General features: G+C 45.9%; 1 protein-coding gene across 5 annotated transcripts in view; it reads right to left on the bottom strand.

The window, feature by feature from the left end:
- LOC147426619 (RING/U-box superfamily protein) overlaps positions 1-14,243 on the bottom strand; it is a 48,966-nt gene extending 34,723 nt beyond the window's left edge. For 3 of the 5 annotated variants that reach the window (XM_086499157.1, XM_086499154.1, XM_086499153.1), the window contains exons 1-3: positions 13,834-14,243; positions 13,336-13,514; positions 12,650-12,733 (exon numbers count right to left, since the gene is read on the bottom strand). In XM_086499157.1, the coding sequence (XP_086355283.1) occupies positions 12,650-12,733; positions 13,336-13,514; positions 13,834-13,984 (414 nt within the window). In that variant the 5' untranslated portion in view covers positions 13,985-14,243. The remainder of the gene's footprint in view (positions 1-12,649; positions 12,734-13,335; positions 13,515-13,833) is intronic. The other 2 variants (XM_086499155.1, XM_086499152.1) reach the window with 2 other exon arrangements.
- Between the last annotated feature and the right edge of the window lie 667 nt (positions 14,244-14,910).

The raw sequence follows: 14,910 nt of genomic DNA, 5'->3' as shown, positions 1-14,910 counted from the left end.
CCATTGATGATTCTCTCATTAAATGTTATGGTCAGGTGTCGGGGCAACGTTTTGTCATATTGTTTGACCCAGGTAGTATGCATGATGTGATCAGTCTCTCTTGTTGAGAGAGCCCGCCTAGAAGTTGGTCAGAAATCTCCTCTCGAGGTCTCTGGCTTTCTTCCCAGTATGGATGCTCTCATCACGCAGGAGTGTCTTGGTTTGTTGTTTGCAATTCAACTAGTTGCCTTCACTAGAAGATTTGTTGTCTGTCCTCTCTCAGGATGTGATATGATTTTGGGCATTCGATGGTTTCGTGATGTTAACCCTCTCATTGATTGGGAGGCTAACACTCTCACTCTCAATGCCAAAAGTGATTCTCCCATTGTCATTCGTAGAGAAGACATTGTTCATTCTCCATCTCTCATTGCTAATATGCAAGACAAGATTAAACGGATTCAGGAGAAGGAGACTCTTCTTCTCCGAAGCATGATACACAGGATTTGCATGATTGTGACAAGCATGATGATTTGAATGATAATGATGAGCATGATGATTTGGATGCCAATGACAAGCATGATGATTTGCATGATCAAGATGTGATTTCTCACAAGCATGATGATTTGCATGATCAAGATGTGATTTCTCACAAGCATGATGAGTTGCATGAAGATGATGTGATTGTTCACAAGGATAATGTGTTAGTTGATGCTTTTTCTAGCGAAGCTAACCTCGTTGCAGATTCGATCAATCACGAAGAACTGATCTTGGCTCTCGAGCCTAGGTCCAAAGAACCCTCAGAGGAAGTATTATGTGTTCGCATGATTGATACGCACGCATTGTTCGAGTATTGCATTCGTGATCGTTTCCTATATTTTAGTCAGCGTCTTTATGTGATCCTTTTTCCTAGGCATGACATATTGTACGTTGAGTACGTTTCACTCATAAATGAGCACGAATGTATGCGGATTGTTCATGAAAAACTGAAAAGTATGTATGTAAGGAAGTCACATTCCATGTCTCTTCCTTGGCATGACACAGTTGTGTAGAAAGAGCACAGGAAAGTATGAGCACCAAGAGAAAGATTAGATCTCATTGTTTGCATGTGTTTGATGAACGGTTTGTCACTTCGTCTCTTTGTTCATCTACATTGCATGCACAGTCTTTAGAGAAGACAAGATTTTTTCCAGTCACTTTACATGGAATGGGTATGTTCATGGTTTTGTGTTGGAAATGGTTTCAGGAATTTTCAGCCATGGAGATTCTTCAAGAAGAAAGAAGCATGACTCTCGACGAAGTTGAAGCATTGAAGAAGCCACAAAAGACTGTGTCATTTTCGGCGCGGCCCAAAGAAGCAAGCGTTGCAGACCTTTATGAAGTTCAAGTACCGCACGACCCACACATCAAAGTGGGCCAGCGAAGAGTCCCTTCCAGGATTCCGGATGCTATTGGTGATCTCCCTCGACGCCATGCAGTTCGGTACCGGTACCTCACTTTGAAAAGGAGGGGATGTCACGTGACACATCCAGCCCTATGTGTCCGTGGACATGCTACAACATGATCAGGATTCAGTTAGTCCAGTCAGTCTAGATTAGAAGTGATCTGGCACTTTGTCAGTCTATTCGTAGACCGTGCATGCCCAGTCACTTAGTGTAGATGCATATCCTCTGGTTGCACACAGCATGATCATAAGCATTCCCATCAGAATCACTCAAGGGAATTTTCTAGTGCATTTAGCCTATTTTACCTATTTTTGACATTTTTCACTTATTATTTTTAAGTGACTTTTGTTGGAAAGTAGGTAGGGCAAATTGAGTAAGTTTGTATATAAGCAAACCTAAACTAGCACTAATTGGCAGAAGAGACAACAGGAGCCAAGCTCAGCAGGCAACTTCTCAACAAGACCCCTTGGCGGTTCCCCCTCCAAGCAAGAAGAACCATCGCCATCAGACCCTTGTCCCTAGCGTTTCTCATCAACAGATCACCGCGACGGAAGCAAAGACCATCAGCTACCTAGCGTTTCTGGAGTGCATCAGCCTTGGCGGTTTTCATCAGACACAAGCCACAGTACCTTCCCTTGCCTAGCGTTTTTGGATCATCTTTACCGCCGCTTCAAGCCAGTAGCGTTTTTGAAGAAGATCATCGCCACACATAGCAGCTAGCATTTTTGGCAATATTCAACAGGCGATTTCAGCAGTAGAAAAGACCAGCAAGATTCAGCCCTATAAGGCAGCAGATTCAGCTCGGTAGGAACCTCTGTTTTCAGCCTTGAGGAACCTCTGTTTTCAGCCCTAAACTTGCAGATTTTCAGAGACAAAGACCCCCAGAAAAGAGCCCCCAAATCAGCGTTTTTGGACTAGTCGCAGATTTCAGCCCATAGCGTTTTGGGACAACAGTAGAAAGATTGCAGATTTCAGCCCTTAGGTCGACTTCGTCATCCCCGTCATCATAGCCTAAACTTGCATCAATCTCATGCATCACCATTGTACCAGATTGTGCAATCATAAGTAGACCACGCTCGCCGACGAGTGGGGCCTTCGGAGGAGGGTTTTACAACAGTCTCTGGTGTCGTATCTCTCTTCTCTCTCTATCTCTCAGTCTCATACACTTGCACGCACAGTGTCCAATCACTTTGTTTGTGATCATAGCATTCTCTCATTAAGAACGGAAGGCTCTACCTTCCATAAGAACAAAAGGAACCTTGATCACGGTTCGGAGCACTCATCTTGAGCAAAGCACAAACATTCATTCTGCTGCACCTTACATATTTGGTAAAGTTTAAGAATTATTCTACTCTAGATGCTCAATGGATGACCGAGCAGGAATTAGCATCCTATCCCAAGATTCTGGAAGGATATGTACAAGCACTACACTTGAGGACAACTGTTTAGAAGCTAGAGGGATGTTGCTAAATGGACTATTTTCTTATTTTCTCGAGTAATTTCTTTTTATTGAAATTAGGATATTTAAAGATGTGCACTTGAACCGTAAGGTTAGAAACTGCAGATCTACTAGAATTATCAAAAGCCATCAGGAACAGAAAACTCTGATGCGTCATATGAAGGGTGACATTAAGCATCGCAAAGGGGTTTTACCATTAGTTTGGTAGGAGAGACCGGGAAACGAATATTCCTGATGCGTCACGTGATGGGGTGACGGGAGCATCGAAAGGGAATATCTCGTTAGTCTGGCAGTACGCGGGCAGCCTCTGCTCAGCTATTCCTGCTATGGCCACGGAGCTATAAAAGCACCACATGCCCTCACTCAGAGAAAGGGTTACCAACGCCAGCAAGAGAAGACTTTGCCGCCAAAAGACGCAAGAGATCGCGAGACTGCGAAGCACGGAAGTCGCTTTTCCTGCGCAAGAGCGACAGGTATCTATTGTGGATTCGCCATACGAATTGTTGTCCCGTGTTTGTGTGTGTTTGCAGGTACTTCATTGCGAAGGAGAAGCGGGAAGGCTTCGGCCTACGCTTGGGAATCTACAGAATCTCGACTCCGAGTACAGACGGAAAAGGCCTGCCCCCCCTTGCTGCCCAGCAGGATAGTGCTGCCCCCTCTAAAGGGGCTGTAGCTAGAACACATAGGAGCTGCCCAAAGACGAGAGGGCTGCCCTAAGGCGTCCTGAGGTGCCTAACCCCGAGGGCCTCAGATAATGTCGTAGGGTGTATCCCCTATCACGAGGACGTGGCAGTTATTAACCATGTCACAGAGATGTGGCAACTGCTAACCTTGGTTGTTGGTTTCTTTCCAATGGGGTTTATTTTATTTGTTTAAGACCCTCTTTTTGAAGTAGCAAACAGTCGGACATTGTATGGCCAATGTGAACGGTAGATTCACCCGCAGACGGGAAGTGGTCGGCACTGGAAATTCGTATGGTAAGAGGATGTCTAGGCTCAGAGCAAGATCATATAGGTCCCCCCGTCGCACTTAGTAAGTTGGTGGATACTAGGAAGTGAACTCAATTAAGGCGTAAAGTCAAGGTGGGACTACCAACAGAAAGTATTCGACAGTTGGGCCACATTGCACTTTTGGATGCGGTCCCAATGAGGATTGATGGTCAGAAGACCAGCGGGAGCCCAACGGAAGCATCTCCTAAAATTTAGGGAAATGCTATTTTGGGCCACGAAATGTGTTCGCGTCATTACCTTCGGTATGACTAGGGGAACACTTTACAACTCTGCCGCGAAGTCAACTGACGCACCAATTGAGATATTTTTAGCAGGAAAAGCCCAAACTCGGAAACTGGGCGACGTGTCAGCTTGTGAGCGATTCTGCCACTCTGGGAGGCAAAAACGAGCTGCATATCATCAAAGGGGGCGCCATTTTCAGCCACAGGCGGATTGCAACAGGTACAGAAGCTATGGAATGCTTACCTTGCCCTCTATGCACAGTATGGTGACGGGAGTGATGCCCCGCACGCTACATACTGCTCTCTCTCTCCCCTACGTGCAGTTATGTGATGCCCCACAAGAGGGCTACTCATTTGACTGATGTACAGTTGTGTGGGTTCATGCTTTTGTGCTGAGGCAAGAGCCTCCTTGAGCAGGAACAGGGGTAGCTAACTGCTGCTCCAAAGCAGGCACTGGTGAGGGTCATAACCTCACCGTACAGGTGCAAAATCAGCGCTGTGTATGCGCTGTAATTTGACTGTTTTTCAGCCATACGGACGCCAGGATCATTGGGAATCGTGCCCCACTGGCAAAGGACAGTTCGGGGACTGTTTGGGGCTGAAAACAGGGCAAAAACCAGTAAATACAGCGTGCTGAATTTACTGTTTTTGGACAGGAATCAGAGGGTATACGACAGTGCACGCGAGTTCCAGCAGGGGAATTGGTTTCGCGCAAGTTTTGGGGCTGTTATGCTGCCGAAATTTGGCCAAATCAAATGGTATCTAGGTGGATACACATGAAGGATTCCCAGGACCTTACCTTGTAATTTACCCTCCTAAAGAATAAAGAAATACCGAAAGGGGCGCCAATTTTGGGGCCTACAGGTTGTCGGCGTCTGCTCGGAGCATTCTAGCTTCCGAGCCGTGTGTGAGTTGAAGTGTTAACTCCCGTCGCAGGTTCTCTTTGCAAAGTGCTCTGTGTGTGTGTATAAAGTAGAGAATTTCGGGTGAAAGCCAACGCCTACCGCCCTACGGGCCGGTTACATGGTATTATCGCCGGGATATCAATCACTTTTTCCTCAAAGAGTGAGCCTGGATTGTTCAGGGTAAAGACACACAGTGCAAGAACACGGGGATTACACTATGGCCGACAAGGGGAAGGGAATTATGGAAGAGGGTTCCTCTCCAAAGGACAGGCAGGAGATTCCTATGGTTTTTGAGATTGGCGAGAGCTCACGGCCATGTCAGTCTGTACCTCCTGTCAACGTGAATGTCCCTCCAGTAGTACAGGGCTTTATGACAGGGCAACTTGAGGATGATGCGTTTAAGACTCAGTTAGTTGCCGCGGTGAATGTCTTTTCGCAGCTGGTGCAGAATCCGAGGTTTATGGAATTCTTGCAAGCGCCACCAGTGCAACATCAAAATAGACAACCTACGCCGCGTACGGAGCTTGTTGAAGCTCAAGCCCAGGTACTTCATGAGGCGCAGGAGGAAAGGGAACACTCGCATGTTGCGGAGTCGGGGGCTCCAAAGCAGGTTCCTCCCGTGCTTGAACAGGTGGCTAGAACGCCTATTCCACAGGTTATGCCAGTTCAGCCCGCCACCTTTCAGAGCCAGCATGCTGTCTTGAATGGACAGGGAGCTGGATACCAGGCTATGCACTCAGTTTTTCCACCACCCACGGTACATCCTGGGTATTTCGGGGGTGGATCAGTGTTCCAAAGTATGGCTGGTTATGTGTCTGGAAGTCAGCCGTACCTGCCAGGAACAGTGTTCGGGGGTATGCAAGGCATCATACCAAACCCCATGTATGGTACTATCGGCATGCAGCAAGGTTTCCACGGCAACCAAGGCCAGTTTGGGGTGCCACAGGGTCATTTTGGCATGGCTGGTTTTTCTGGACAGCAGCCAGATATCGCACCTCTGACGCAAAATGTGAATGGCCAACACGTGCCGATCATGCCTACTACAGTGCCCATGTTGCAGACCATTCCGTATGACAATTTGGGGGCACTAGAGAAGCCGAAGGCTTACAAAGAGGGTGGTGCAGCAGTAAAGTTCAGTACCTTCAGTGGTTTCGAGGACAAGACAAAGGCACTCACTTTCCTCCAGCAGTTTGATACAGCTTATGCGGGAGGGAATTTTACAGAGGCCTCGAAGGTTAGGAAAGCTGCCACTTTCTTAAAGGACAATGCGCTTACCTGGTGGACGACATTGTTAATGCAAGGACAGGCACCCGCCACTTGGGTTTACTTCAAGCAAATGTTTGCATCTGCTTGGCTATCAAATGAATTTGAAGCCGATGTCTTGACAGATTGGCACCAGCTTACGGCAGCTTCGTGCAAGAGCTTGCTGGAGTACAATAGGAGGTTTTGTAAAGCATTACTCTCAGTGACCTCCTACAGATTTGTGCCACTGACAGAGCAGATAGAGAAGTATTGTTGTGGGTTGCCTAAAGGGCTTCGCGATTACTGTACAAAGAATAGAGTGGCTACCCTTACTCAGCTTATGGAAGTTGCGAACACTGGTCTTGCCCTGTTGAAAGGAGAGGACAGTGGATTTCCGAGCAGTGATAAAGGAGGGCAGCAAAAGAAAAATTCAGCGAAGAAGCCCTTTGTGAAGACGGCTCCTGATGCGTCACAGGGGTCAGAACAGGCCACCAAAGATAAGGATTCAGCTGGGACTTCTGGAGCGCAGGCAAAGAAACAGAAAAGGAAGCCTTTTGTGCGCAAGTCGCTCGAGGAAAAGAAGGTCCTAATGGCTGAAAACAAATGCTTTATATGCGAGCAGCCTGGTCATATTTCTATCCATTGTCCACAAAGGAAAAGGCCAGCTGACTCAGAGGATAAAGAAGACCAGAAAGGCAAGAAGCCTAAACCCACGGCAGGTTTAGTGCCAGACATGGTGGGTGACAGGCCCAGCACAGATGCCAGTGAGTTATGCAGGGCATGGGGTAAAGTTAGGGATCAGACGGCACTCATCTTCTTTGATCCAGGTGCCAAAGCCAACTTTATCTCACCAAAGTTAGCTATGAAGCTCGGCATCAAAGCTGAAGAGATGGGGTACACAGCAGAGGCAGGGTTGGCATGTCCTGGCCACTCAGAGTGTGTTACTCCCATCATTGGAAAACTGCGTCTGCATATTCAGTCGTATGTGGACACTGAAGAGTTTTACATCATGCCGCTGGAAGGTTGTGACGCCTTGTTGGGGATCCCGTGGATGTTCCGAGTGCATGGAGACTTGGATGCCTACAACAAAAAGATCACTGTACAGCATAGGGGCAAAACTCACATCTTGGATGTAAAGCTTAAAGGAGAGTCAGTCCCTATTGTATCTGCTTCTGCTATCACTTCTGTAATAAAGAATCATCTTTCTGTGTACTTGATTTTTGCACGTGATGTCTCAGATAGGGATCAGTCAAATTTATCTGTGTTAGATAAAGAAAGGTCAGCATTTTTGCAAAAGTTTAGTGACTGTTTTTCTGATTCATTACCGTCGCAATTACCGCCAGATAGACCTGAGGACCATCGGATAGATTTGGTGCCAGGGTGTAGCCCACCAAATAGACCTCCCTACAGGGTTAGTGCGGCACAGCAGAAAGAGATTATGGGCCAGGTTGAGGAGTTATTAGAGAAGGGGCTGATTCAGCCTAGTTCTTCACCCTTTTGCTCCCCAGTGCTCCTAGTGCAGAAGAAGGATGGCTCATGGCGCATGTGTATTGATTACCGTGCGTTGAATAAGAATACCATCAAGAATAGGTTTCCTATTCCTCGCATTGATGATATTCTCGATCGTTTAGAGGGTGCTGCAATTTTCAGCAGGATAGACCTGAAGAGTGGGTACCATCAGATTCGTATAAGCCCAGAGGATGTGCACAAGACTGCATTTAGAACGACATTTGGTCTTTATGAGTTTCTAGTGATGCCGTTTGGGCTAACAAATGCTCCAGCCACGTTCAACAGAATGATGGACCGGATTTTCCGCTCGCATCAACAGTTTGTTGGAACGTTCTTCGATGACATGATTGTGTATTCGAAGAATGAAGAGGAGCATAGGCGTCACTTGACCATTGTGTTCGAAGAGCTGCGCAGTCACAGGTTACTTGTCAATCCTAAGAAAAGTGAATTCTTCCTTGAAGAGATCCACTTTCTGGGCCACATAGTCTCAAAGGATGGTGTAAGAATGGATCCCGCAAAGGTCGAAGCTATCAAGACATGGCCAGACTTGAAGACTGTGCACGATGTCAGAAGCTTCTTGGGATTGTGTTCCTACTATAGAAGGTTTATCAGAAATTTTGCAGAGATAGCATCGCCTCTTCACGCATTGCAAAAGAAAGAGGTCACTTTCAGATGGACCCAAAAAGAGATTTCAGCTTTTAGTCTCTTAAAGGAAAAGTTGACTTCAGATCCAGTTATTGTTTTGCCAGATCTCAGGAAGTCATTTGTGGTCCAATGTGACGCGTGTGACAGTAGCATCGGAGCAGTGCTAATGCAAGATGGACGGGTAGTAGCCTATGAAAGCCGAATTTTGCAAGGGCCAGAGAGGACTATGCAAGTCTATAAGAAAGAGCTCTTGGCCGTGATTCATGCGCTTTCTAGCTGGAAGCACTACCTCTTAGGTGCTGATTTTGTTGTCCAAACAGATCATCAGACCTTGCGATACTTCTTGACACAGTCAAAGTTATCCGAAAAGCATATGCGATGGGCAAACATTCTTTCCATGTTCCACTTCCAAATTATGCATGTGGAAGGCAAGAAGAATGTTGTGGCTGATGCGTTATCAAGAAAGCCACAAATTTCAGCTGTGTCAATTCCTTATCATCATGAGTTAGATGACATGAAGGAACAGTATACTGCTGATGAAGATTTTGCAAGGATCTTTGAACAGTTACAAGAGGGGCAACATCACGAGCACTACCTCCTCAGAGATGGTTTTATGATGATGCATGGCAGACTTTGTCTCACTAGGCCATTGCGACGTAAGGTCATGGAAGAGAGTCATGTCCCACCGTATGCAGGGCATCGTGGCATTGATGCGACAGTTAAGGCAGTATAGACATTCTTCTATTGGCCTACCTTGAGGAGAGATGTGGATGCCTTTGTGCGAGCATGCATAGTTTGCCAAAAGGTCAAGTTTGACAGGCAAAAGGCACCAGGGTTGTTACAACCACTGCCGATTCCGGATAAGCCATGGGAAAGCATTGCTATGGACTTTATCTTTGATCTTCCAAGGACACCAACAGGGAATGATGGTATATGGACCATTATCTGCAGGTTCAGCAAGCAGGCCCATTTTATCCCTGTCAGGAAGAAGATAAAATCTGATCAGATGGCACGCTTGTTCATGTACAATGTGTTTAAGTACCATGGTATGCCACAATCGATTATCAGTGATCGTGATCCTCGCATGACCAGTTTGTTCTGGAGAGGATTGTTTGAGAACATGGGTACTACGCTCAAGTTCTCGTCTTCGTTTCATCCACAAACTGATGGACAATCAGAAGAGGCCAATTCTACTGTCTTAGATCTGCTGAAATGCTATGTGTCAGATAATAAGGGCAAGTGGGAACAGTATTTGCCTATGCTTGAGTATGCGTACAATAATACAGTGCATTCGTCTACTGGCAAAGCACCTTTTGAAATTGTTGAAGGCGGCAAAAAGGTTCCTCCCATTTTGCACACAAAGGACAAGATCTTTGAGGCAGATCGATATGTTGAGAACATGGATGAGATGTATAAGAAGATTAAAGTTGCCTTGGAGAAGACTCAGGCAAAACAGAAAAAGGCTGCTGATCGTCACCGTCGTGAATTGCTACTATCACCTGGTGATTGGGTTCTCTTAAGGTTCGAAAAGGCAAGATTAAAGAAGATGAAGGGCAAGGAACGGCTGTTTCCTAAGCTCAGCATGCGTTACTATGGGCCTTTTCAAGTGCTTGACAAGATCAGCGATGTGGCTTACAGGCTGAAATTGCCTGATGCGTGGAAGATTCATAATGCGTTTCACGTGAGTCTTCTAAGACCCTTCGTGGGTGATGTGCCAGAAGATATGCCAGTTGAGGATCAGCCAGAAGTTGAGGAACTTGATGAGATCCTGGTACCTGAGCAAGTTTTGGCACATAAGGACAGAAAAGTTAAAGGACAAGTTGCAAGACGCTATTTGGTGAAGTTCAAGAACTATCCGCCTATGGATGCAAAGTGGATGGAAGAGCATGAACTGTCAGAGTCACCAAATGTATTGCAGCTTTACCTTGAAGCCTTTGGGTTACAGCCTACTTATGCCCCAACCCAACGTGTGCAAAGGAGGGGTAATGATAGAGCTAGTACATCAAATGTACATATGAATTCAGTGCCATAGATGGAAATGACAAAAGTATGAAGGCCTCATTAAGTCATTTGTATCTATGTATGTTACGACCTTTCTTGCGGATACATGCGATGATAAAAGAGTGTTAATAGCACAAGATCATCAATGGCGTGTATTTATGGTATGCAATCGAGGACGTTTGCGATTTCAAGAGGGGGGTATGTCACGAGGACGTGGCAGTTATTAACCATGTCACAGAGATGTGGCAACTGCTAACCTTGGTTGTTGGTTTCTTTCCAATGGGGTTTATTTTATTTGTTTAAGACCCTCTTTTTGAAGTAGCAAACGGTCGGACATTGTATGGCCAATGTGAACGGTAGATTCACCCGCAGACGGGAAGTGGTCGGCACTGGAAATTTGTATGGTAAGAGGATGTCTAGGCTCAGAGCAAGATCATATAGGTCCCCCCGTCGCACTTAGTAAGTTGGTGGATACTAGGAAGTGAACTCAATTAAGGCGTAAAGTCAAGGTGGGACTACCAACAGAAAGTATTCGACAGTTGGGCCACATTGCACTTTTGGATGCGGTCCCAATGAGGATTGATGGTCAGAAGACCAGCGGGAGCCCAACGGAAGCATCTCCTAAAATTTAGGGAACTGCTATTTTGGGCCACGAAATGTGTTCGCGTCATTACCTTCGGTATGACTAGGGGAACACTTTACAACTCTGCCGCGAAGTCAACTGACGCACCAATTGAGATATTTTTAGCAGGAAAAGCCCAAACTCGGAAACTGGGCGACGTGTCAGCTTGTGAGCGATTCTGCCACTCTGGGAGGCAAAAACGAGCTGCATATCATCAAAGGGGGCGCCATTTTCAGCCACAGGCGGATTGCAACAGGTACAGAAGCTATGGAATGCTTACCTTGCCCTCTATGCACAGTATGGTGACGGGAGTGATGCCCCGCACGCTACATACTGCTCTCTCTCTCCCCTACGTGCAATTATGTGATGCCCCACAAGAGGGCTACTCATTTGACTGATGTACAGTTGTGTGGGTTCATGCTTTTGTGCTGAGGCAAGAGCCTCCTTGAGCAGGAACAGGGGTAGCTAACTGCTGCTCCAAAGCAGGCACTGGTGAGGGTCATAACCTCACCGTACAGGTGCAAAATCAGCGCTGTGTATGCGCTGTAATTTGACTGTTTTTCAGCCATACGGACGCCAGGATCATTGGGAATCATGCCCCACTGGCAAAGGACAGTTAGGGGACTGTTTGGGGCTGAAAACAGGGCAAAAACCAGTAAATACAGCGTGCTGAATTTACTGTTTTTGGACAGGAATCAGAGGGTATACGACAGTGCAAGCGAGTTCCAGCAGGGGAATTGGTTTCGTGCAAGTTTTGGGGCTGTTATGCTGCCGAAATTTGGCCAAATCAAATGGTATCTAGGTGGATACACGTGAAGGATTCCCAGGACCTTACCTTGTAATTTACCCTCCTAAAGAATAAAGAAATACCGAAAGGGGCGCCAATTTTGGGGCCTACAGGTTGTCGGCGTCTGCTCGGAGCATTCTAGCTTCCGAGCCGTGTGTGAGTTGAAGTGTTAACTCCCGTCGCAGGTTCTCTTTGCAAAGTGCTTTGTGTGTGTGTATAAAGTAGAGAATTTCGGGTGAAAGCCAACGCCTACCGCCCTACGGGCCGGTTACATCCCCACTGCCCTCATATAGGACCCAAGGCTTCCTGACTGACCCGTTCTTTACTGCACACGAGAAGTAGGGCAATAGATGGGAAGAGGGTGCAGGGCCCTACACATGGCTAAAAATGACCCAAGATGATAGGCATCTATCTCACTCAGCCGGGCACAGCCACAAAATAGCCCTCAATCCCTCAATCCTTATAACCTGTCCCTACTAGATAAAGGACCGATTGGACATTCTAGAGAGATGCCAAATTCTAACAAAGAAATCCTAGCACTAAAAATGGCAAGGCCCTCTTTTTTAGATGCTATTCTTGAGATTGCTCTACATTTTGCAACTGTTTGGCCTAATGCTTGATGTTTATGCTGTTGCCTTATTTTGTGCTTTTAAGAAGGGCGAAACCTTTATAAAGAGGGCTCCATAGCCAATGGCCATATTTCATCATCAGGTGTAAACAATGCACCAAGCATTTTCATCTAAAATTAACAAATACACCTGCATGCAACCCTTGCAATTAAACAGAACACAACCAGCATGCACATACTTCAAGGCAAAGAATAGTACCTGCCATCTATGCACATTTAGGATCGTGGGAGCGACCTGATTTTGTACAAACCTTCCATTCAGCAGATCTTCAAGGAATTCAGCCTGCAGATAATACAAAAATAATGATGACCAAAACAAATGTGCGGGATTTGCTTGAATAATCTTGTAAAAAAGGTTGACAAAAGCTTGGGATCCTATATATTGTTTTGCATTCTCTTATCCAAGATCCTTGTGAATAGTTCAAGGGGCATAGAAACATTTCTGCAGGCTCCTATGTCACCTAATTTACAACGTTGACAAGCAAAAAATCGGTTGGTAACGGTTCATGTCCACATGTGGCTGCACGCAAAGGGTTGATTTTCAAGCGCCTTATTCTCTTTTAAAATTCCATGGTAAACAATTAACATGCCTCAGATTTAATCACATACTAACATTAGCAGCCAACTCCCCTTCAGAACTTTGTTTGAGTTGAGAATGCAATAAAAAATGTTCTCTCATGTATCATAGAGATAGAGGTGCTTCCTACCTAATGTAAGGATTCTATTGAGTCCCCCACTGCTCTTTACGTTATTGAGGACAAAAGGACGTTCATCTCCCAATTCAATCTTTTACAGTTTGTAAGTACAAAGCTGCTTAAATTATCCAAATTATATGCAGAATCACATTCCCCTGTAGACTAGAAAGGTGCTTAGTAAAATGCTAACCACAGAAGAGGAAAGCCGTGAGCTGGCGTGCTCTGAGTACCAGTAGGCCCTGGAGGCTTCTAACACTTCGACGGACAGCACAGCACCAGCTACTGCCCCTAGGCCTGCACCCCTCAGCAGCCCACTATCTGTTGCACGGCCTGCCAAGGCTCCAGTCACTGCCCCTGTGAATGCGCCAACTGCATGTACAAAAACCACATTGAGCAGAAGCTTAGCAAACTTGCCTTGCACAAGGGCATACTTATACACAGCACTAAATACCTTGATGTCAGCCTTTCAACCTACTCACAAAAAAGCATTTACTGTGATGTTCTTGTTCAGAGAGCACCCGCAATTTTTTATAAAAATGAGTGCATCAAAGAAAACAGCCAAATCAAACAAGTACTTGCCAAGAGAAAATACTATCCTTCAACAAAATTTCATTGGCATAACGTGCATAATTTGAATTGAAGAGACTTACATGCCTCCTGTCAGATGGGCACAAAATAGAGGACTAACCTACAGCAAATACACCAGTGAGGGCGCCAGAAAGAGCGCCCGCGAGTAAGCGAGGTACATTGCACACGGATGTAGAGAGAACCAAGCTGTCAGCAGCGGCCGTAAGGTCACCTTGTCTCACAGCAGCTGCGGCGAAATCCCCATCACCCATCTCTGGATTAGGCAATGACTCTCACTCTTGATCTGGTTGTCGGCGCTCTCTCTCTCTCGAACACGAACAGAAACAGTTCCTTGAGAGCGAAAGCGTGGGCTCAAAGTGTCTCGAAACAACCCACTTGCTCTGTGTACGAGAGCGGGACGATGCACTGCAAAAAGAAATGTAAATACATCTCTGCATATCTCTGTAGCGCACAGGCGCGAAAGGCCTCTTAAGGGAGGCTTGGAAAGATTACGCAATGCAAGTGGGAGAATGTTCCTCGGGAGGGAAGGGAGGAGAGAGAGTTGAGAGGGGAGGTGGGTCACGCCAAAGGTGTGCAATGATATGTTGGTTGGCCCAACTCACCCATTTGTGCACTAATGTTATAGTGTGAAGCCCCATATATTGATAGATCCCAACGAGGTGAGAAAGGAGCAAAATGGAACCCACTCAGAGCAGGAGAAAGACAATGAGCAATGTAAAATTAGCATTTAGCTAACCACACTCCTATCGTTGGTCGACGAGGAGAGTATTTAATCTTTTGCATAAACGTGTGATTTTTGAGTTGAAGAAACCCTAATCAGGAGAAAGACAATGAGCAAACTCAAATTAACCTTGAGCTAACCACATTCCTACCCTTAGTCCGTGAAGGGAGTATTTAATTATCTCCATAAGCTTGTGATTTTTGAGTTGAAGGAAAAAAAAGTAGCATAACTTTACTAAAGAAACCAAGCTAAGGCACCACACTTACAAAAAAGCTTATGCTATTTGACTACAGTAGCATCATGGAGCATTCGATAATGAGCGTTTGTAAGGTTCTTTAATCAACTTTGATTGGCGTTTCCTTAATCCCATGCTTCAGCCCACATACTCTACTTTTGAGCTCTCTCTCTCTCTCTCTCTCTCTCTCTCTCTCTCTCTCTCTCTCTCTCTCTCACACA

The sequence above is a fragment of the Adiantum capillus-veneris genome, chromosome 24, assembly GCF_014529385.1.
Source record: "Adiantum capillus-veneris isolate H3 chromosome 24, ASM1452938v2, whole genome shotgun sequence".
NCBI lineage: Eukaryota > Viridiplantae > Streptophyta > Polypodiopsida > Polypodiales > Pteridaceae > Adiantum > Adiantum capillus-veneris.
This window is presented reverse-complemented; position numbering and strand designations above follow the sequence as displayed.